Consider the following 25,425-nt stretch of genomic DNA (forward strand, 5'->3'; position numbering starts at 1 on the left):
AGAAAAGGAGAAAGGGCATTTGTGGAGGTGATAGTGCAATGGATATCGCTACTAAAACATTCAGATCACTGGTAGGTGTTGCACAATCAAGGATGGCTCAGAGCCTCGTTGTTTAGGCCAGAAGTACAGAGCAAGATCTTTGACCTCCCGTTTGATGGAGATACATTATTTGGAAAGCATATCGATGATGCAATGCAGGATATACAGAAAGACACCGGCACTACTAGGTGGTTGAGGACACTTCAGCAGCGAAAGGTATCCTTTAGGGGAGCAAGAGGAAGGGTTTTTCCATTCTACAGAGGTGGATACTAACAATATAGATTTCCCTCCTACCCTACCTCTTCCCATCCATATTGACAGTTGTATGCCCAGCGTCAACCACAATCATATTCTAGATCTACCCCCAGCGGGAGAGCAGGGCAGCAATGAAGGGATTCTTCACTTCGCCAATGATGAGTCCCAGGCTCTGGTTATCGATTTTCTGACTCATCTGCAGATTTCCTTGGAGGGGGGCACATTTCTTCACATCTTCATCAATGGCAAAAAGTAACAAAGGATCAGGGGGTCCTCAAACTTACACAATTTGGCCATATCCTGGAGACCCTTCATAGCCTTGCACTCCACCAGGTCGGCCAGAAGCAAAACACCTACATCCCCTGCGTTTGGAAATTCTTGCAATGCTCTGAAAGGAAGTAATAGAACTGGTTTCAAAGGTCCCAGACAGGGAAAGAGTTCTATTCCTGTTTCTTTTTGGTACGGAAACATTTCAGGTGAAGGCATCCGGTTCTGGATCTGAGGACTCTCAATGCCTACCTCAAAAATGGTCTTTCTCCGTGGGCACTTACATGACATTTTGTTACTTCTAAACCCAGGGGATCACATGACCACGTTAGACTCACAAGATACATATTTTCACGAACCCATCCATCCTTCCCACAGACAGTAACTTCGATTTGCCATAGCCAGAAGCCATTATCAATTTACGGTGCTGGCTTTTGGCCTAAAATCAGCTGAGAGAATATTCACCAAATGCCTGGCTCCAGTGGCATCCTTTTTATGGAAACAACAACATCAGTGTTTCCCTTCCTGGCTGATCAAAGCACCATCAAAGTCAGCAGCTCAGTCATCCGTAGAGGCATATACAAGACTGTTTGCTAAGCTAGGCCTTATCCTGAACGAGGTGAAATCAGCCTTACACCTTCCACAAACATCACCTTTTTAGGAGCAATACTGGAAACCATACTAAACAAAGCATTTCCTTCTCTCGAAAGACGGCAAAGTTAATATCGCTGACTCAGTCATTCACAAGAAAAAGGTAACTTTCAGTTTGCCGCTATAATCCTCTCCAATGGCAGCTTTCATCCCTCGTATTCCTTTCTGCGGATTACAAATATGCCCTTTGCAGGAAGAGTTGGACTGGAAATGGTGTCGGGCAGTAAGTTCTTTTAAGGATGTCAGGTATGGTCAATGCCATCCCTTGGTGGACCTTGCGTCGAAATATTTCGGTCGGTCTCTCCTTTCTTGCTCTACTTATAATCTCCACTGATGCCTCCCTGGAAGGATGAGGAGCCTTTCAGCAAGAGCTCCAGGTCTGTGGCCATTGGCAGCAGCAACACTGGCAAATTCACATGAATTTACTGGAGTTCAGGAAGGTGCGATTGGCATTGCAGGCATTCCTGCCAAGGATACGCAACTCTGCATTACTGGTCAGAACGGACAATGCAACTGCAATGCATTATGTCAACATGCAGAGTGGAACCAGATCTCACCTCACTTCATCTCTCAGGAGGCTCAATACATCTAAAAGTGGGCGATTCAGAACGGAATCTCTCTAAAGGTGAAAGATCTTCCTGACGATCAAAACACAACAGCAGACACACTAAGCAGGCTCAAATCAGCCTGCCACTAGTGGGAACTCCATCAGCAGGCACTTGACAGTATTTTCTGCCATTGGGTCAGGCCAAAGGTGGATCTCTTTGCAACATTGCGGAACAAGAAATGCTAGTACTTCACAAGTTGGTATCACCATCCGCAATCCTGGGGGAATGCGTTTTTGATGGCAAAGTCAAAATCTTTGCCTGTGCTTTCTTGCCAATTCCCCTCCTGCCAAGACTGCTCATAAAAATCAAGGCAGAAACCAGCAGGATGATCCTATTAGCCCCACCATGGGCACATCAACATTGGTAAACAGAACTTCTACTTTCGGAGAGGCAGCCTATTTTTCTACATCCCATTCCATCTCTTCTGATGATGTCCCAAGGGCAAGTACTGCAGCCAGATCCCAAATCGATTCGATTAGTGGCATGGTTCCTGAACACCATTAATTTGAGCATTTAAATATCCTGTCTGAGTGTAAAGATATTATTTCCAATGCCCGGGCTCAGAGCGCTAAGAAAATGGACAGAATGAAATGTAAGAGATTCTGTGTTTGACGTCTGGAATCCAACGCCCATCCTTTGTTCTCCTCGCCCCATGAGATCTTTCCTTACAACCTGCAGTTAGCAAAATCCAGATTAGCGCACACCTCAATTAAGGTTCATCTAGCTGCAATATCCCGGTTTAGGAGGACATCTTCAGGGCCATCCTTGTGGTCAGCAAGAATAATTAAACAATTCATGAGAGGGCTGTTCTAGGTCTTGCAACCTATAAAGCCTCCGCCACCTCTCAGACATCTTAACATAGTACTGCTACAACTTATAGAATAGAATAAAATAGAATAAGCATTTATAGAGCTCATAGCTACCTTAAGGCATCCCAGCGCTATCTGCAGACAGCGGACTAAAGAAGCATCCCTACTGGCTGTGAGCTTGAAACAACCAGGTTTTTAAAAGTTTACGCAAGGAAAGATGGTTGGTCTCCCTATGTAGCTGGAGAGGGAGGGAGTTCCAGAGCTTAGCAGTGTTATAAGAAAGGGAGCAGCCACGGCCTCTTGCTCTCTTTATTTTTGGGACAGCAGTGAGCGAGAGGTTAACTGATCGGAGGCTTCTATTAGGGCAGTATGACACCACAAACGCTTGGTTAATGGACGGGCCTGTCCCCCAGAAGGACTTGTGGGTGATACAGAGGGCTTTAAACTTGACTCTCTCCAGGATAGGTAACCAGTGCAGAGTGTTTAGTGCGGGTTTGGCAGATTGCCGATAGGGGACTTTGAGAATCAGGCGGACTGCGCAGTTCTGAATGACATGTAGTTTAGAGATGGTAGATTGAGGGGCTCCGAGGTAGAGCGTGTTTCCGTAGTCTATACATGATAGAATCAGAGCTTGGACCATTATCTGCCTCGCAAAGAATGGCAGAAGGGGAAGGATTTTCCTCAGCATCCTCAAAATACCAAAGCATGTGGCAGACAGCTTTGTTGCTTGATAGTTAAAAGTTAGGAATTGGTATGCCCAGACTCGTAATTTGTTTTTTAGGAACTGGTGGGGGCCGAGACACAACCTCACAGTAACCCGGAATTGAAAGTAGGCTGATTGCCTAGAAGCATGAGCTCTGTCTTATCTCCATTTAACTTCAGACAGGAAAGCTCCATCCATTTTGCTACCTTCTCCAGACAGGGAGCCAGACTTGAGGTCAGGATTCCTGGGTGGTTTAAGGATACCACCAGTTGTGTGTCATCAGCATAGGTAAATTTTTTATTCCAAATGGTCAGACAATCTCTGCCAGCGGGCTCATATATACATTGAATGGTGTCGGGCTAAGGGAGGACCCCTTAGGCACACCACAGCTGAGTGGCATAGGTTTAAAGCTGACATTACTGTCAAAGACCTGAAAGAACCTGTCCTCTAGAAATGACTGCAGCCGGGTGATAACGCCTCCAGTCACTCCAAGATTCCAGAGTCTGAGGATTAACATGCCATGATTGACAGTATTGAATGCAACACTGAGGTCTAACAGAATGATGGCTGCTGCGCCGCCTGGGGGATTCTTCGACCTCCGCCAACAGGGCTGTTTCCATTCCATGTTGAGGCCGGAAACCAGTCTGTGAGGGGTAAAGGAGGTTATTTGATTCTAAGAACCCGGATAGTAGTGAATTAACGTGCCTCTCTAGTATTTTACTACAGGTGAGGAGGAAGGAACTTGGCCAGTAGTTCCCCTGCTGATCTGGGTCCAAGTTTGGCTTTTTGAGCAGCGCCTTGACCATGGCACATTTCCAAGGAGGGGGAACCATTCCAGAGGAGATTGAAGAATTGATCGGTTCACATATCACCGGTAGGATTGTTCCTGCTGCTGATGTCAGAACATTGGGAGGGCAGGATACCTGGGTGAGCCAGATTTTATGTGACCCAGAATGGATTCTATAGATTTGAATGTCAACAGAGGGATCTGTTCTAATAACACACTGGTACAGGATGTGGAGCTGGTCATAGGGGTCTGCTCCAAGTGAGCTGATGTGTGGGTAAAAGTGAGATATATGTTGTGAATCTTTTTGTGAAAAATTCTGCTAGATTATTACATCGATCAAAAGTGCCCTCCGCAGTAGTTTGTGGGGGTGTAAGCTTGATTAAAGTTTTTGCAAAACGGAAAACCTCTTGTGGAGAACTAGGCACAAGGCAGATTTTTTCTCCATAGAAGGCTGCTTGTGTGGATTTGATTTCAGCTTAGTAAGTTCTAATAGCCTCCCTGTATTTATGTTTGCTAGAGTCTGCGTAGTCCTACCTCCATTTCCTTTCTAGCTTCTTACCGGTTTGTTCATGTAGCTCAGGAAAATACCACGGAGAGAGCTTGGAGCTGGGTTTTTTCCGGATGATTTTTTTGAGGAGGACTTGATCTAGGGAGTGCTCAACCCACTTATTGAACTTCTTATTAGCCACTATGGGATTTGATTAATAGGAAGGTCTAGTGGCATCCAGGGCTGTGACCCACTGATCTAGAGGAAGCTTGGACCATAAGTGTTCCCGTCTGCTGCTAGTGCTAGATTCATAGAGTGGGTCTACTGTATTCCATGTCAAGGGAATCAGAAAATGGTCAGACCACAGGAGTGGTTTGGGATTCCCTACTGAGAATTCCTTGCTATTAATAAATATAGAGTCAAGTAGATGGCCTTTGACGTGGGTCGCTCCATAAACGTTTTGGAAAATTGAAGTGCTGAGAGATTCCTGACTAGCTCTAAGGCCGTGAGGTTGGAGAGATCATCAAAATGCAGGTTGAGGTCTCCTAGTATTGCGAAATTAGAGGGGGAGCTAGATAAGTTTGCAATACCTTCTGGGAGCATTTGAAGAAATTGTCCCAGGGCTCCAGGGGGTCGGTAAATTAATACCCCTGAGAACCTGTGAGTAGGTGAAAAGTTTAACGAGTACATCAAATTCTTGCAGTCAGATAGTAGGTAGGCTGAGATGCAACATTTGACCTTGTCTTTATATATGATGACTATCCCACCTCCCTTATCACTTTTGCGGTCTAGCCGTTGAATCTGGAAGCCCGGTGGAAGAATTTGTACAAGTACTGGTTTAGGCTCATTATTGAGCCAGGTTTTGGTTAAAAACAAAACGTCAGGGTATTCCTCCTATAATAGTATTGCAATTTCTGTGGCATGTTTGACTAGGGATCTACAGTTAACAGAAACATTTTGTAAGGTGTGTAGTCTTTTGAGTGAACCTGGGATTTTGGGGAGGGATTGAACTTAAATGGACAGTGGGGGTATGTGCTATCACTCTCAGATGGATGTATAGAGTGAAGGCAGCTTTTCTTCATGGTCCCCCTTAGTTCACAGAGATCGTCAGGGCTGTAGACGTAGGTATTTGCCACCAAATTGACAGGGGGACTGGCCCCTGGCCCCAGCTGTACGCGGACGGGCGCAGACAGACTTGCCTTTGGCGCCCACGTCCACTGAGCGTAGTGATCAGCATTGAACCGAAATAGATTGAGCAGCTGGGCTGCTCACAGCGTGACTCCACCCCCCTGCCTCCTAGCCGGAAGTGAGTCAGGACCTTGTTTCCACCAGCCCCCATGGTGGACCAGGAAGCGGGCAGAAACATCCTTTCAAACCTATGCATAAAGCTGAACCTAAATTCCTATCATGGAAGGTTGCCCTTCTCATGCACTGACATCGGCTAGAAGAGTCTGTGAAATCCAGTCTCTGACTATCCAGGAACCTTTTCTGCAGTTTAGAGATGACCGAGTACTCCTTTGTACCAACTCAAAGTTTATCCCCAAAGTTCCATCGAATTTCATTTGAACAAGCCTTTTATCCTCAAAACCTTCTTTCCACAACCAATGACTGCAGCAGAAACAAATCTCTTCATTCTCTAGATATTCAGCGTTGTCTTAAACTTCATCTGCAAAGATCCAAGGCCTTTTGCAAATCAGCCCAACTCTTTGTGGCCTTCAGCGCCACCCAGAAACGCTATCCTCTAAGACAAAGGGGAATTGCACGTTGGATCTCGAATGCAATCCAATATCGCCATTAATCTGTAGGAAAACCTCTGCGGGTGTGTGCCCACTCTACCAGAGCGATCTCTACCTCTACTTCTCTTTTCGCAGGCGTACCTATCCAGGACATCTGCAGAGCGACAACATGGAACAATACCCACAACTTTACCAGACATTACTGCTTGGATGCCGCAGCTCTCAGTGATGCAGCAGTAGGTCAGACAGTGCTGTGGAACCTTTTTCAGTGACTGTAAGCTCACTTTCACCCCTCCTTCCTTTCTACTGTAAACTATGATATATATATATATATATATATATATATATATTTATATATATATATATATATATATATATATATATATATATACATATACACACACAAACCCTTTGCTCCAGCAGGATAAAAAGGCATGTACGCGAAGCTTGGACGATTACGGCTTCTTTTAATGAAAAGTGTCCCTCGTGACCCAGCAGATAAAAGAGAAACTGTTTTCGGCTGTTCAACATATTCTCTTTTCCTCTCCTGAAGTCTTTCTTATATTAAGTTTAGGTTTGACAAATGTTTTCTTAATGCCATAAGGGTACATTTTAAGAATAATAGCTTAAAGTATATCTTATGGTTTTAAGTGTTTGCAATACAGATTTGATGCATTGTGTTTAAACAAAAGAAAAGAAAAAGAGTGCTGCTAACTGCTAGCTACTCTGATTCAATGATGTGAATCTATGAAAGTTCCAATACTGGAGTAAGAAATGGAATCTTTCATTGATTCACATGTGACCCACCCTCTTCCCCTGAGAACCGCACCTTTTGGATTTTTGGAGGTGCATCTTTTTGCACACGTGCTGTGAAAATCTGAGAGTCTTAGGTTCTCCCAAAGGTGTTCTAAAGGGTGAGAGATCCTAGTTGGTTCAGGCTTAATTTTTGGCCTCTTTTACAAAACAATTGAGATAAGTTTCAAAACTGAAATGGGCCTTGGTATGGTTTCTGGTTTGTGTTGGCTTTGCGTTGCTATTTTGATATACCAGGGACTCCCATCTCAACGACGGGGAAGGATTCAAGCATGTGAATCTATGAAAGATTCCAATACTGGAGAACTACAGTGTTGGGTTCTGTGTATTTCATTTATAGGTCTGTATCTTTAATAGTGGGTTTATATTTGAATGTAAGCGCATGCCACTCTCACATGTGTTCCATCCAGAATGTAGATTGTAGAAGGGTTGGAGCGGCAGTTGTACTGCGCTTATGCTCTGGCCAATCGTGTATGTTAAGCTCGCTCTTCATAAATAGTAGCTGAATTCAACTTACAAGAATTGTCATCTTTTCATTGGCGATGATCAGATTCGGACCCTGGACCGGTGGAGAGCATCTGGTGTTTCCTTGTGGCATGAACTTTGTCGTATTGGATTCGGCACAAACTTCGTTGTGAGTTTCAGTTGCCTTTCGTTTTTCGTGTTGCTGCTTCCTGCAGAGTGGAAGTCATCTGTCTGTTCTGGCGCTTGTGAATTTTTGGAAGATCTGTGTGCATCTCTAACGTCATTGTTGTGCCTGTTCATTACATGCGCGTGTCTTTGTGCGCGTGCTGTCATTGGCTCGCTCCATACTGGTACTAATGCACGGGCCGACGCACGATTTTGACAGTGCTGTTACCTTGACAGCGTCTTAAGAATCTCGTTAAGCAACAATACGAGATCTTTACAGCGTCGTCATTACCTTGGCAGCCCCTGAAAAACTCCACTAAGCAACTATTCGTCACGCCACATAGATTTGCCATTGGTTTCCGTGGCAACGTATATCGGGAACACGCATCAACCAAGCTGTAGTTCAAGTTTTGGACTGTTTATGGGTTAACAACAACCCGGTTACCTACGAGTGGAACGAAATGTCAGCCTCTATTTACTGTGTCTTCGGTGTATCATTGAAATTCACGCTGATACACACAGCTGTCATTTTCAAGTCTTCAAATTACTAGTGCTTCATCTGATGGAACGCTGTTGCACCCAGCTGTAACTTTCATCTTCTCAAGTAATTGGCACAACATTTGCATATTAATCGCTGACATGCACAGCTTTTAACTAGTTTTGATAGCTGGAACTATCTGGAGAGCTGCACATTGCCGGGCTTGACTCCGCTGTGTGTCCTGTGGCCGGGCTTGGCTCCGCTGACCTGCTGTCCTTCATTGTGGTGCAGAGAGGGCCGGGCTGTGCTCCGCTGGTGGCCTGGCCGGGCTTGGCTCCGCCGGGCCGCGTGAACCACAACTCCCATCAGCCCCTTGCGGCAAGGACGCCGCCGCGCAGGCAATCAGGAAGCGCCTGGGGGCGCATAAAGGAGCTCTTGTGAAGGAGAACTGCGGGAGGTGCTGTAACTATCTGGAGAGCTGCACACAGCCGGGCTTGGCTCTGCTGTGTGTTCTGTGGCTCCGCCGGGCCGCGTGAACCACAACTCCCATCAGCCCCTTGCGGCAAGGACGCCGCGGCGCAGGCAATCAGGAAGCGCCTGGGGGCGCATAAAGGAACCCTTGCTCCCTAATCCCGCGGGACGCGCGCGGGTGCGCCCGGGAGAAGCCCGGGACAAGGGCGGGCCCTCTGAGGCCCTCAGAGACCGCAGGAGACTGGACTGGGCCACCCCTCTTGACTTTGTCCTCTTGGTCATTATGGTAACTCTCTCGTGTATTTGACAGCAAAGAGTAGCAGCTTGCAATAGCCCTGATGGAGGGTAAAAGTAAAAGTAGAGCGGTGGTAAAAAAAAACCAATGCATACACGTTCGGCTACAAGAAAACAAACATTGGTACCACCCCCTTTACCTACCCTAACCGCTATCAATAGAATGCTGCAGCAAACAATTGGGGTTGTAATTAATGCCATTGAAAGCACGGAAAGAAGACTCTCATTGCCAGCTAGTATGTGTTTAATAACTCAATCGCCAAAAGTGGTCAGCACACTAGTTAACATCACAAATGATACATCATTATCACATGATTCTCTTTTGTTACAATCTTTTGCAGGTCTGCCTAGGAATGACCAAAATCAATTGGTTGTACCTCAACATTTAGAACCTTCTATTACCTGTGTCAGGGAGAGCAGACTGTCATTAACGCCTGACCTGACAACAAGTGTCATACCGCAGCCCACAATCCAGAATGACGTGTCTAATGACATGGGGGACTTAGATGGTTGTGATATCAATGGCATTACGCCCACTGTAGAAACTAGTGACATCAGTTTGGTAAGCAGTGAAACCGATTGTGGGTCTGTCCGGCCTAAAAGGAAATCTACTTATAGTAGGAAAAGGCTGATAATTAGTAAGCAGAGTAAGACATATAGACGCAAAAAAAAGAGAGTTGTACAAATTCCTGTAGACCATGAGAGGGAGGGTGAGAAACACCAAAATAGTGGAAACATATACCTAAAGGAAGCACTAATTCCAACCAGTGTTGAGGGACTGGTGCAATACTTGGAGAAAACAATAGAAACCCACATTGCAGCAGTGACAGAAATCCTAGAAATCCTTATTAAAAAAGTAGAGAATCTAGAAAAATTGGGTATAGCCAACCTGGACGTCCTAGAACATCTGGGTACGCAAGTTAGGTCTCCCACTACTAATGCACCACCTGGGAAATTGAACAAAAATACACCAAGTATAGTAACTAGAACCCCTAGTGTGCCTGCCCCAGTGGCGAACTCTGTAGCTACCACAAGTGGCACGAACAGGCCAGCGACCATTTCCCCTAATACAACAAATGGGCTGAAAGCCGCTGGGGGTCAGAGGAATACAGGTGATCATGCTCATAACAATAAGAACCCGCCAGTACCCAGGCGCCACAATAATAATATCATTCCGGCCACAATTAATTTACCACCGGAATGTAGACCATACGTAGCGATCCTTGCTAATGTACCCAAACTACAGCCTACCCAATTTGAAAATCAGAAAACCTTAAAAAATAAAACCCTGCACTGGCTGGTGAAAAACTGTCGCTTCCCAATACGTGGGGCCAGTGAGATTATTTCTACACAGAGGGTAGGATGGGTGGGACCAAATAAAAAGGAGATAAATGGGGATTGCATAGTTATAAACTACAGGACTACTGAATGGGCGAGAGATTCGATTTTACATGCACCCATGCCATCTAATCATGAATACAACACCACCTTGTTCCCACTTGATTATTTTTATAGGAATCAGTCAGGAAGACAAATTACCACGCACCCCTTCCAGCATCCAAGAGCTGCCCATATTAACCATCCAAATGTTCCCCCCACTCCGTCCCCACTGTTAAACATATATGACAACTTTGCAGTTCCAATTTACAATAGATTCCAGGTGTTCAACTCACTAGAGGAGAATGATTGACTGAATGTACCCTCTATAGCTGTACAACCTAAAATCGTTGTATCTGGCGATACAGTAACTATGGTAAAAGAGTTGGGGGGCCAATGCTGTGTAAAAGTTGTAACTGAGCAAAATTTAAACTTGTCCAATAATGAATTATGCAAAGATAATGCTGTAATTATGACAACTGTAAATGCCTCACAAGACATCAATATGATACCGAGTATAGAAACATCAGTATTGACTAACCACTCTGAAGACACAGGAGACAATCATGTTGATTCCTTTGTAATTACCACCTGGAACATAGCGGGAATTGCCGCTAAACTAAGTACACCGTTTTGGGACAACTTCATTATACACGGTTATGATATAATATGTCTACAAGAGACGTGGCATAGAGACCAAATACAAGTTGATGGTTACACCTCTTACAGTGTGACAGCAGTAGCCTCTAAGGCTGGCAGAGCAAAGGGTGGCTTACTGACTCTGATCTCTACAAAACTAATGGAATTTAACGATGGGGAATATGTGGTGGTGGGCGAGCACGCTTCAGTTTTGCGCCTAATACACAGTAAAGGCAGGGACTTAATTATTGTGAATTTTTACAACAATATTGTGGGACCCAATCGGGATAAGATCGTTCCTGACGTTGAGTGTGCAATAGAAGCAGCAATCGCACGTTCAAATAACAGAACTGTAATACTGTGGGCAGGAGATTTTAATATCAAAGCATGTAGTCATGCCCGAAAGGGGATTTTTGGACATCGAGAAGAGTACCCGGGCGGTGACAATATCTTTTTTAACCATTTCCCACACAGTAATTATGGTAGTGCACTGAACAATCTGGTAGCCAAATTAAATCTAGAGCTACTAGAATGTACAAAGAACAAAAACAACGAAAAGTGCCCCACGTTTAGAGGGAGGAACGCCCACTCTAATATTGACCATATTTTGGTGACTAATGGCTCTGTTTACTCCAACGTCTGGGTAATAGAGCAGCCCGTGAGTGACCATAATAGTATTTCAGTGGAATTAATGGGCTGGGGCCCAAAAACAGCAATATATGGTAGGCCTGTCCAAGGGATCGCTGCCGAGAGACCGAACGGCATGAGGATCAAATGGACCAAGATAGACCCCAATAAACTGACCAAGGATATCATTTGTAAATGTAATACAGAGATTGAATATTGCCTAGCACCAATTGTGACCGCGCCCACCTTACTCTCTAACTTTTTTAAAATAACGAGTACTGTTGAGAACTCTTTGGCCGTAAGAAATAGAAAGCCCAAAAGAAATAAAACTGTGTGGTTTGATAAACATTGTGCCCAGGCTCTAAAAAAGCTAAAAAATAGCGCTTGATGATAAACCAAGAGACAAAGAAAGAGTCAGAGAAGGACGAATTAATTATAAATCTGCTTTGGTATCTAGGAAAAAAGAGTTGCAAAATGATGCTTGGTATAAACTAGATATGGCTGCTGAAACTAAAGAGCACAAACTATTCTGGGAAACTATTAATGGTCCTTTTTTAAAGAATGATAATATTCCCGAAGTTAGTTCTCATGTCAGCTGCCACGCTTGGATTGTTCATTTTTCAGAGATTTTTAACTCTGATCTTAATCTAGATGGGTTTGTTTTTAATGCAGATATATTATTATGCCTTAAATGACAGAAAATGCAGCTATTTTTAACTTTGGATGAAGTTGCAGAGGCAATTAAAAACCGTAAGGGGGTAAGGCACCTGGGCCTGATGGGGTACCCATGGATTTTTATAAACATGAAATAATTCTATGGGCTCCAATTTTAACACGTTATTTTAATGCTGCAGTGGAAGATACTTTACCAATGACATGGGGTCAGTCAATTATTGTACCCCTCCACAAAAAAGGATCTAGGTCGGAGGCCAGAAACTATCGACCCATCTCACTTTTAGACTCGACAGTTAAAATCCTTAGTCGTGTCCTATTAGTGAGATTGGAAGCCTGGGCTGAGGAAAAAACATCCTATCCCCAGTCCAGTATGGGTTTCGTAGGGGGATGGGTACTATGGAGCAGTGCGTGAACCTGGAACTCATAGTCGGCAAGTACACCAAAGCCAAAGCTGGTAATCTTTACCTGTGCTTTGCCGACTAGAGTTCAGCATTTGATCTGGTGGAACACGCACTGCTCTGGCCCACTTTACTGGAAATGGGCGCCCCCATTGAAATTATCCATCTGCTTGCCCGACTGTATAATAATTTGTCCAGTAAAGTGAGATTTGGAAGAGATGGGGAATGTGCCCCATGTTTTTAAATCAGGAGAGGTATCCGACAAGGATGTGTACTTGCCCCTCTACTGTTTTCTCTTTTTATTAATCAGGTCGATCAAATTTTAAGACAGACTAATGCAGATGCACCTATCATTAATGGTAAACCAATTCCAATCCTTTTATATGCGGATGACGCGGTCCTCCTTTCTAGGACTCATAACAGACTGCAACATCTAATTAATCAATTCCACCTATTCATCGAAAGTAGGAAGCTGAAAGTTAATAAAGGGAAGACGGTTACAATGGTATGTTGTAAGAAACTGAGAAAATGTAAGCCCTTCTTTTTAGAAAGGGAGAGACTAGAATCTGTCAGTAGTTTTTGTTATTTGGGTATTACTTTTTCAGGAGATGGGAGATGGGTTAATGAACAAAAAAGTGTCCTTTTTAAAATGGTTAGTAATACAAGTTGTATTTTTAGATTCGCAGCAAAATTGGGGGGTCGTAGAATTCATGAAATGCTATCTATACTCAATGCAAGATGTATATCTTCAGCCATATACGGAGCCGGGGTTTGGGGTTATGATGTCCAGAGTGCCAAACTGATTCAGCATGAGGAAAATGTGTTTTTAAAACGACTAATCAGTGCCCTGGCTACGGCCTCAACCGAGATAAAACACAGGGAACTTGATATGAATCATGTTAATGATTTAATTGTGTTACGTCCTTTGTCCCTATGGCGCTCAATTTGGGCAAAGGAGGAGACAAAGTTTACCCAGGATGTAATTAATGATTGTATTAAACTTGATCGTCGATCAAATATTCCCTGGATGAGCCACATACAACATTGGTATAAGACACTCTATGGTCTAAACATTTTTAAAGATTTTGCAATAGATTTTGCACCATCGAAGCGGGAGCTTAAAATCTCATTCCTTAAACATACAGCTGGGATTAGAACGGAAAAATATGTAAAACAAAGTACGTTCAATCTCTACTAGGAATACAATATTAATTGAAGGCTTCCAAACTTATCTTAGTCTTGTTAGTATTAATTCTCACCGTTTTGTATTGACCCGTCTCCGTTTGGGAATTGTGCATCACCTAGTGGCCTTTCCCGTGGTTAAGAAACCCGCCACCTGTTTGTGTCCCTGTGACGGTAAATCCAAACAGAATGTCTGTCATTTTATGCTATCCTGTAACTTTTATACCTCTTTTAGAAAATTTTATTTGAAACCATCTTTTTAAAATATAATACGCATGGCATACAAACAGCGATGCAACTGATGTTCAATCTAGAGACCCCAGATGTATGCTTTCACGTGGCCACTTATATTTTAAAATGTATTTCTGCAAGAAAGTCAATTATTATATGAATTTATTCAATGATGCTTTATCTTTTCTAAGTATTTGAAATTTGTGCTGCTAAATGAATTGTGTATTTTTGGTAGGATGACACTGACAGTTTGCACTTTATCATGCTAATTTGCACATATATGAATATTGTATAATTGCTGCTATCGTATTTTGTGCACTGAAAGAATGCCATAGCACTTGCACTCTACTATGACGTAGCTTAGACCTTTTAAGTATACGGTTTTGTGCTGCTAAATGCATTTTGCACATTAGGAAGGACGGAATTAATACTTGCACTTTATTAGACTAATTTGCACATATATCAATATCAGATGAATGCCGCTATATTGTAGTGTACACAGAAATAATTCTATAATACTTTGTGCTTTATTTTTGATAAATTTTGTACATATTTTAGCGGAAACATGCTCCTAAAAACCTGATGTTTATGTATGTTGTTTTGTTACTATGTTTGTTGCTATATGGTTGTATTTTTACATACCGAATAAAGCATTTTTTGACTTGACTTTAACATTTGCAATGCTATATTTCATGGTGTATATGTAAATTTGCTTTTGTATTTATTTAATTACATTTTTCTTTCAGTGAAAGTTTTTATATTGTGTATGATATATATTAACATTTAACTGCTTCTTCTCTTATACATTATATACCATACACGTTATATACCATCATGCAGCAATCAGTACCTCCATGCCCTCCTTTTCTATCCACTCCTGGAGACCCTCCTTTAGAATGGGAGCTATGGTTAGAAGGTTTTGAGGCTTATTTAGAAGCCATTGAAGCGGATGTTTTTACACAAAAAAAGGAGTTTGCATTATTGCGACATTCTTTGGGTACAGAAGGAATAAAAGTTTTAAAACATTTACCTCCTGTGCAAATTATGGGCGAAGGTGATGCTAGTGATGCAGTTGATCAAAACACATCTGCTTTAAAAATGTTATAAGCCAGGTTTAAAAAGAAGCGTAATGTTATTATGGAACGACACAGGTTTTATATGAGGAAATAATTGCTTAACGAGATGGTGGAGGTTTTTGTAAGTGATCTAAGAGCTTTAGCGTCTACTTGCGATTACAAAACTTTTCACGATGAAATGTTGAGGGATCAATTGGTAGAAATAACCAATAGTAAAAAGATTGAGGAAAAATTACTAACCACCCCTGATTTAACTTTAGATAAGTCCTTAGATATAGCAAAGAATATTGAAGCAACTGCATTGTACATGGATCAAATGACATTGGACACTAAGGGCCATATGTATCATCATCCAGTTTTGCGATTCTCAAATAGCGATTTTTAAGAAATCGCTATTTGAGAATCGCAAATAGGTATGTATGTACAAAATCGCTTTTTTTTGCGATTTCTTAAAATTCCTTAATTGCGATTTGCAAATTGCGAATCGCAATTAAGGAATACTTTCCCATTCATTTCTATGGGCCAGGAGGCCCATTGGAACGAAAGGGAAGTTAGTCTCAATTTGCGATTCGCAATTTGCGAATCGCAAATTGAGAATAATTTCAAGGGTGCAGGGGTGTCCAAAGGACACCCTGTTGCACCCCTAAAATATGCATGGGTGCACATGTGGCGCACATACATGCCCTAAGGGCATGTATGTGCGTCACATGGCACTTTGAAAAATGCAAAAAAGTGCATTTTTCAAGGAATTCGCAACTTACCACTAACTAGAAGTTGGTGGTAATTTGCGATTCCTTAAGGACATTTTGCAAATTTTTTTTGCTTACATTGCATTTAAGGAATCGCAAAATTTGCGATTCCTTAAATGCAATCGCAAAATAAGGCATCGCAAATTCTGCGATTCCTTATTTTGATGCAGATTTGTGTGATACATACCATTTTGCAAAAATGTGTTTGCAAACGCCGAAATTCGCATTTGGGCATGATACATATGGTCCTAAAGTGCTTGCATTAGCTGTTGATAAAATCATTTCGAAGAAAGAAATGAATTATGATAAACGCAAACCATTGAAATGTTATAGGTGTGGTAGTATAAATCATTTAGGTAATGCTTCTTTTTGCCCTGCCATTGACAAAGTTTATACCAAATGCAAAAAGAAAGGCCACTTTTCAAAAGTGTGCAAGTCCAGACCTTATGTGCCAAATTTTAAATCTAGTACAAAAAAGATGCTTCCCATTGAAATTAAGTCTGAAGTAGATCCTGATTCTGATAGTGATGAAGGAAATGAAATCATGATGTTATTTTGTGAGGATGAGCTAGGAGTCAGAGATTCCCAAGGTAACATGATCCCTAGTAATTTTTCGGAAAGTATGGTTCAAGTTATAGAACTCCACACTTCCAATATAAAACGTCCATACTGTCAATTAGAAATCAATGGTATGCACATATCTATGATGGCTGATTCAGGTTCCTTTTTTCACATTAATAGGACCTGAAGAATGGGGAAGACTAACACAGGTTCCCTTGAGGAAGATCAAACCACTAGCTTATGGTGGCAAACCCATTAAAGTTTTAGGCAAATTTGATTGTATTCTAGGATTTAAAGGTCATTCTACTCCTGCCACTGTTTACGTGGTTGAAGATAAATCCTCTCTGTTGGGTTGGCTAGAACAAAAGAAGTTGGGAATCATTCTAGACCCGAACTGTCCAGAACAGGCTTTACTCAGAGATCAACTTACAGTCTCTTATATTGGTGTTATTGCTAGCGATTGGAAGACTTCATTTCCTACTGTGTTCAGTGAAACTCTTGGTTGCATTAAGGGTTTTTCTCATCAAATTGTTCTTAAACATGGTGCACAACCTGTAGTGCACAAACCTAGGCGAGTTCCTTTGGCCATGAGGAAGGAACTATCCCAAGAACTGGATTCGCTCTGCAAACAAGGTATCATTGAGCCTATTGAATGCTCAGATTGGTTTTGGCAAGGAAACCCAATAGGGATCATAGGATGTGTTGTGATCTGAGAGATTTGAATAAGAAAATATGGGTAGACAGGTATCCCCTGCCTAATATTACTGATATGTTGAGTTCTCTCAAAGATGCCAAAATATTAACAACCTTAGATATGTCTTCAGCATATCATCAGATTACACTAAAAAAGGAATGTCGTCATCTCACATCCTTTGTTACTCCTACTGGTGCATATAGATTTAAAAGAATGCCCTTCGTGTTAGCGTCAGCCTCTGCCGTTTTTCAACGAGTTATGGAATCCATGTTTTCTGGTGTGCCGAATGTTAAATGCTTCCAGGACGACATATTAGTGTATGGTAAAAATACTGAATCTCATGACAAATCTTTAGCAATTGTATTATCTATTTTATCTGAGAGTGGTGCAACTTTAAAGGCTGAAAAATTGAAATTTGCTGTTCAAGAAGTGAATGACTTGGGATCCAAGTTATCAGCCAAAGGTGTGGAACCCTAAGAAGATTTGGTGTTAGCCATAAAATCCTTTCCCACTCCTCAAAACAAAGATCAATTAAGATCATTTTTCGGGATGCTAGAATTTCATGCAAGATTAATTCCTAATTGCAGCTGTAAGACACACAATTTAAGATTACTTATGAAAAAGAATCAACATCTTCTTTGGTCATCTGATGTAGAAAAGGAATTCCAATCCATAAAATTTGATCTACGTAAAGCTATTCCTTTACAACCGTTTGACACACATGATAAATCCATTGTAGTTACTGATGCAAGTCAGTACTGTTTAGGTGCTGTTCTGTTACAGCTCAGAGAAGGAAAGGAAGAAGTTCTGGCTTTTGCTTCTGATACCTTCAGAGGGGCAGAGTTCACATATTCTGTTGTGGAGCGCAAAGCTCTAGCATGTTGGTGGGGTGTGGATCACTTCAGACAGTATTTATGGGGTTCGGAGTTTACAATACGGATGGATCACAAACCATTGATTAATTTGTTTACGACTAAGGGTGCTGGCAACGCTATTCCTCGCATATCCAAGTGGTTTTTTAGGTTGATGGAGTTTCATTTCCATTTAGAGTATATTCCTGGTGCTAAGTATATTTTTGCTGATTGTTTATCCAGACTTCCTTTGGTAAATGTGCAAGCTGGAGAACAAGGGGAGGAAGATTGTAGTGTTGTTGCTGCATTAATGGATTCTAATTTTGCTGGCATTTCTGAGGATGAGTGGAAACTTGCTGTTCAAGAAGATGTATTGTTACAAGAAGTAATTTCTATTTTAGGCAAAGGTGAATTACTGAACCATGAAAGAGTGGCTTCCTTCAATCATGTTTTCACTGAATTGAACGTATAAGCAGGTATACTTAGGAGAGTTGATTTGTTGGTTGTGCCTGTGACTCTTCAAAGTAAGATCTTAATTTTAGCTCATGAAGGTCATATTGGCATGAGGGCCATGAAGAGAAGACTTAGAGAAGTATTTTGGTGGCCTGGTATGGATCGTTCATTTGAGCCCTTTGTAACGGATTGCAATTCATGTGCCACTAGTGACAAGTGTCAAGTTATTTTTCCGAGTCCAGTGGAAGCCATTCCCATTCTCGACAAACCTTAGGTCAAGTTAGCTTTGGATGTCATTGGCCCCATGTTTGTGTTAGATAAAAGAAGTAGGTACGGTTTGGTGTTGGTGGACTATGGCTCCATATGGCCTGAAGTAAAGTTTGTGAAGTTGCCAACCACGGAGGAGGTTGTTAAGTTTCTTCAGTCTTTATTTTTAAAGGAAGGTTCCCCAGTCGAACTAGTTACTGATAATGGAGTACATTTTATGTCCAAAGATTTTCAGGAATTTATTTCACATTGGGGATTCAAACACATCACCACTTCTTTATATCATACCCATAGCAATGGTCTGGTGGAACGCTGCAATAGAGTGATAAAAGACAACATTCAGTTGTCTGTGGTCAATGGGTTAGAATGGAGGAAAGAATTGTCAAATTTATCATGGGCTTTGCGGACCACACCCAATGCTGTTACCAAAGTTTCTCCCTTTACTTTATTGAAGGGTAGAACTGCTTCTTCCAAGTTGGTTAGACCATGGATGTGTGATCTTAGTACTCCTAAGGGGGATTTTGATCAGGCAAAAGAAGAACGTCTTAAGGCCCAAGATAAGTATGTCACTAATGAACCAATTAAAGGGAGGAAATAGTTTGCTTTTAAAGTAGGTGATTGGGTTCAAGTGAAGCTTCCTGGTTTTACAGCTAAGGGATATTGCAAATGTTAAAATTCTTTGCAAATCACATGCATTAGAAATAGATCAGTTAGACTGAGCAATGGGAAATGGTGGAATGTGGAAAGGATATCCAAACAACTTTACCTGGTAACCTCAATGTAGAACCTTATTCTAAAAATGCCTCTGAGAACATCCATGGAGAATATGGTTCCAGAAGTTCTGTAAGGGAACGCAAACCTCCTGTTTGGTTTGAGGATTATATTGAATCGTAATTTGTAACAGCTATTTTTTTTTCACATGCATTGTTAATTTATTTAGTTTTATTTAAGTGGGAAGATGTGTTGGGTTCTGTGTATTTAATTTATAGGTCTGTATCTCTAATAGTGGGTTTATATTTGAATGTAAGCGCATGCCACTCTCACGTGTTCCATCCAGAATGTAGTTTGAAGAAGGGTTGTAGCCGCAGTTGTACTGCACTTATGCTCTGTCTGGTCGAGAATGTTAAACTGAATTCAACTTACAAGAATCGTCATCTTTTCATACAGTTACAGGTAAGTAACTTATTTTCTTATTTCTCACGTGGGCGTTTCTACACAAACAATGGTCACAACTGCACATCCGTCCGGCTGGGGAGCTCTTCTCTATGTGCTAACTATTCAAGCCATCCGGTCCAAAAAGGAGACAGAAATTCACCACTATGTACCATCTAAAGAATGCTAGACTAAAAACTCATTCTCCCTGTAATCTCAATCAGTATGCACCAAATAAAAGTATTTTATTTGTGAGGTTCCAACTTTGTTGAAACAGTTGTTATTAAATGTATACTTCGGGAACTACAATTAGGTCATAGATCACTATATGTTCACAAATATTCTGTGTTTGGGGCTTCCCTCATGTAATGCAGTATGCAACAGCATTTACGGCTTTACGGTGGTAAAAGTTTCGAAAAAGAGAGGATTACTTCCAACCATTCCTAAAGCTCTAAGCTACTGCGATGCATGACATATATGAAAGATGTTTTACATTTTTTAAAGAAGTAGGTCCAATTACTAATTTCCACTGCCAATGCCGCTCAATCTGCATTACTCTCTGTCAAATTGTTTTCAATTGCATCGAAATACATTTTTGGTACTGCAGTGTTGGTTTTAAATTACTTTTTGTATTGATTTGAGTGTATTTTAAAGTATCACAAACAAATTAGAAAATTCGAACCTTTGCTAGGCTGCTGTTTGTATCTTCTGTATAAAATGCCGACCTCTTTTTCAAATTATATTCCCTTCTAATTTTCAGTATATTTCCCTTTCTTCTCATGTCACTGAAGTGCTGCGTTTTTCAGTTAGTGATTCATGTTTATTCTGCTCAAATGAAGCCAGACTTAGTGGTCATGGAAGGAACAATGTTGTGTTGAAAGCCTGAGTTAGTTAAGGTCTCTTTAATAAGGATTGGATGAAGTGGATGACTTTAAGTCGGCAAGGTAAAGCCAGTTCTGCTGTCATCAGAGGCCAGGATAGTAATAATGCAATTTGCATTTAACCCCTTCGCATGTATAAGAAGATGATAATGTTATATATATATTTATGTATATATGTATTTATATGTAATCATTTAAAAATGTTGTTTTAAAGGGGCCCCAGAAGGACAAAGATGATATCAACTATGAGAGAAAGAGTGACATTTATAAAGATCTGATGACATTGCTAAAAGAAAAATCACCGATATTCGCAAAGAATCTTGCAGAGCAGGTACATTTTATTGTTTTCTGTACTTTGTATGAGTTATATGTGATAAAATACATACAATTCTTGTATCAAAGTGGTTTAGTTCCAATTGAAATTGTAACAAATAAGAGGAGCCTGAGTGAGGCCACCACCACCACTCACCTCTTGCCTCTCTCCATCCTCCGCCGGGCTCTTCCTCTGAATGCAGGCAGAGGATGTGCCTAGGAATCAAAAATTAGCTAGCATTCGTGCCAAGAATGTTCAATTCTATTAAGGACACGAGGCGAGGATTATGCTTCTCTTTCTTTTATTTGCTACTCACAGCAGCCAATGAAAATCATTTTGTATGCAAATAAAACTACATTTCCCCTGATGCTCGTCTATACATCACATCCTGTACAGCCCTGAAAGAGCCACTGCATCCTGTTTCTGCTCCTCTTTCTTTGCTTGAACCTTGTCAGTCAATAGTATTAATAACACCGGTCCAAAATAAAGAACATGAGTCTCCACAATCATCCTCCAACGTGGAAGAAACCATAATCGAACTGGAAAGTTTATATCCTCCCAACCAGAAGTACTTCTGCTCCATCTTCTTATTGAGAACCTGAAAGGAATGAGACAGGAAAAACCCGTAACTTCTGCTTATACAGAATATTAAGTACATGTGGGTAGGTAATTATTAACAACATTGTGATAAAACCGGATGGGATAATCCTCGCCTCCGTCTCCTTAATAGAATTGAAAATTCTTGGCGCGAATGCTAGCTAATTTTAGATTCTATTATAGGACCGGAGGCTTCGGATTATGCTAGCTTAACGCTTATTAAACATTACTACCACTATATTACCCACCGGTTTACAATAGACTGTTTACATGTAGACTGAGACAAACCAGTTAGCAGAACTCAAGATGTCTAGAACAGTAAACATCATCATGCAATTTTGAGATGTCATGGCACCACGAACAGAAGGTGCCCCAACTTTGGGTATGAATACCGATTTTTGTCAACTGACTTTAACCTTCTGGCTATAAAGCCACCAACAGCTGTTTTTAAAAACTTATGCAATGTGATCACCAATCAGGGTGAAACCCTGCTCAAGCCTTAAGGCAATGAACCCCATTTCATAATTTGCCGTAGCTGGAAAGCACAATTTGCAAGAGTTCCTAACAAAATATAATACCGACCAGAATACTAAATGGAACTCCTTCTGGAGTAGGTACTGTACCTGCGAAATCCAGGGCTTCCTCGTTGTAGAAACACTGACAGGTAGATAATATCCGAAACGTCGGTAGGACGATAATAGCCGCCAGCATATTAGTTGTTGGCCGTATATCAAATAAGTAAATAGCTATAGAAACATGCCCAAAGGGAAAATTGCGGTGTGGGAGAATTTGTTACTCCAATACCTCTAAATACCTAACAGAATATCGGCGCAAGACCACTGGTTAGCCTATCATCCGAAGATGTCTTGCCGAGAAACAACCAAATGGCAGTTGCGAACCGAACGGCTTGCCAAGTCCCATAATGTTAGTGCTGAAAGAATCTTTCACAATGTGGGAAGATTCCGCCCCCATAGAAACCACTGTCGGATGCTTACCAACGAACCCAGCCTTCTCATGTTGGAGAGTATCCTGTGTGCTTGGAAAGACCCAGGTTTGTGAAATGAATGCCTGCAGCGTATCAGACTGCAGGCCAATTACCTTGGTGCAGAAAAAAACCCACTATGCCCTAAAGAATAACTGCTCAATCACCATCGGGCGCTGCCTAAGGGCCCTGAAGTAGTGCAGAGAGGTACGGAGCACTCCGAGCAGGTTGTAGCCCGTCTCAGGGAGTACTAGAACCCAGAAGGGAATAGCTATAAGAGAGTTGCTAAGATCACCTCCGCTACTTTACCCGATATTCGTATACACTCCCCAACAATTGGAATGAACTGATGGAAACATAGATCAGTCCCACAGACAGACGAGGGACAGGACCTACAACAGTTTTTCCAATGGATCCGATCTCAGGTGAAAAACAGCTGAAATTGATGAATCAATCTGAAACCACAACCACTGAATTTCATTCGATCGAGGCTACTAAGTACTGTAATGTCGGAGCTACCTGGGGTACCAGTGTGACATGGAGTGCTATTGTTGAGGAATGTATTCTGCAATGACCTCACTCTGGTGGATTGTGGCAGAAGGCCCGAAGTCCTTCCCTGTCTCTACTAGGAAAAATTGACCTCATACCTTCCAGCTTGTTGATGTTCTCATTGCTCAGATATTGAAATTCGTGAATTGAACCTATGACCTTTGGGTTAGGGGCCTGCAACTTTATCCACTAGGCTAAGGTGCTGCATCGTATGTTGGATCTGAAGTGTCAAAGACCTGTGAGATGCCAATGTCACCATTACTGTGGCAAGTTATAAACAAATCAGAAGTCCACCATCGAGGACGGGAAAAGGAATGAGATAATCATGGAAAGTTCTATCCCAAAATACAAAGATACTGCTTTGAAGTCGGAACTGGCCATTACACCTTGCCTACCCGAAGGGGATCTGGAGAGGATATTTGACATCAGGAAATATGCGAGACTAAGACCCATGTCTGTACCAAAAAGAATACATACATATATACGACCCTGCCCACCCTGTCCACACGAGTCCCGATTTCAATCTGGCATTTCCGCTGTTCCAGCGCCACACACAAATTGAGAAATCAACAAATCGGTGACCGCCCGGACTCTCGGATGGAAACAGGAAGACGGGGGTATTTCACCTCCATTGAGCATCACGCCTCGCATTTGGCAGCTCCTACCTGGAAGAATTCCGGTGAGAAATGGCGGGGCAGAATGGAGGGGGCCCAGGGACACGCTCGTGTACTTTGAGGAGCTGCAATGGGGTTGTTTCCACTCACCTGGAGTCTGCACAGACCTACAGCATTGGATCTGCTCACCCATGCCACCGACCCGGTATCGCCGATACTGTGCATGCTGGGAAAGGTAGTTCTCGGGACTACAATTGAACTGCCCAGGTGTGTCAACTACATAAGGGGGAGGAGTATCTAGTTGCAGACGAACATTTTAACAGGACTGAGCAACATTTGGGAAGAACTGCAGTGCGGGGTACTGAGGAAGGCTTTTACTGCTGAAATGCACTTACTGCACTTACCGCCACTGCCTGCAACTCATTAAAACCTGCTGTTCCCTTGACAACCCCTCTGGTCTCTTATTTCTTCATTGAAATTACCTTCCATAAACTCTGCGCCCACCAGAGACGCAGCAAAGACGACCCTGCCCACAAGAGTCCCGATTTCAATCTGGCATTTCCGCTGTTCCAGCACCACACACAAATTGAGAAATCAACAAATCGGTGACCGCCCGGACTCTCGGATGGAAACAGGAAGACGGGGGTATTTCACCTCCATTGAGCATCACGCCTCGCATTTGGCAGCTCCTACCTGGAAGAATTCCGGTGAGAAACGGCGGGCAGAATGGAGGGGGCCCAGGGGCACGCTCGTGGACTTTGAGGAGCTGCAATGGGGTTGTTTCCACTCACCTGGAGTCTGCACAGACCTACAGCCTTGGATCTGCTCGCCCATGCCACCGACCCGGTATCGCTGATACTGTGCATGCCGGGAAAGGTAGTTCTCGGGACTACAATTGAACTGCCCAGGTGTGTCAACTACAGAAGGATGAGGAGTATGTAGTTGCAGACGAACATTTTAACAGGACTGAGCAACATTTGGGAAGAACTGCAGTGCGGGGTACTGAGGAAGGCTTTTACTGCTGAAATGCATTTACCGCCACTGCCAGCAACTCATTAAAACCTGCTGTTCCCTTGACACCCCCTGTGGTCTCCTATTTCTTCATTAAATTACCTTCCATAAACTCTGCGCCCGCCAGAGACGCAGCAAAGATGACCCTGCCCACCAGAGTCCCGATTTCAATCTGGCATTTCCGCTGTTCCAGCGCCACACACAAATTGAGAAATCAACAAATCGGTGACCGCCCGGACTCTCGGATGGAAACAGGAAGACGGGGGTATTTCACCTCCATTGAGCATCACGCCTCGCATTTGGCAGCTCCTACCTGGAAGAATTCCGGTGAGAAATGGCGGGCAGAATTGAGGGGGCCCAGGGGCACGCTCGTGGACTTTGAGGAGCTGCAATGGGGTTGTTTCCACTCACCTGGAGTCTGCACAGACCTACAGCCTTGGATCTGCTCACCCATGCCACCGACCCGGTATCGCCGATACTGTGCATGCTGGGAAAGGTAGTTCTCGGGACTACAATTG

General features: G+C 42.4%; 1 protein-coding gene across 2 annotated transcripts in view; it reads left to right on the top strand.

Moving 5' to 3' along the window:
• Nucleotides 1–25,425, top strand: part of ODAD2 (outer dynein arm docking complex subunit 2) — a 1,227,385-nt gene that overhangs the window by 448,878 nt on the left and 753,082 nt on the right. For both annotated transcript variants that reach the window (XM_086941603.1, XM_086941602.1), the window contains exon 7: nt 21,056–21,172. In XM_086941603.1, coding sequence (XP_086797729.1) covers nt 21,056–21,172 — 117 coding nt within the window. The remainder of the gene's footprint in view (nt 1–21,055; nt 21,173–25,425) is intronic.

This window comes from Lissotriton vulgaris, chromosome 10, assembly GCF_964263255.1.
Source record: "Lissotriton vulgaris chromosome 10, aLisVul1.2, whole genome shotgun sequence".
In the NCBI taxonomy this organism is placed as follows: Eukaryota; Metazoa; Chordata; class Amphibia; order Caudata; family Salamandridae; genus Lissotriton; species Lissotriton vulgaris.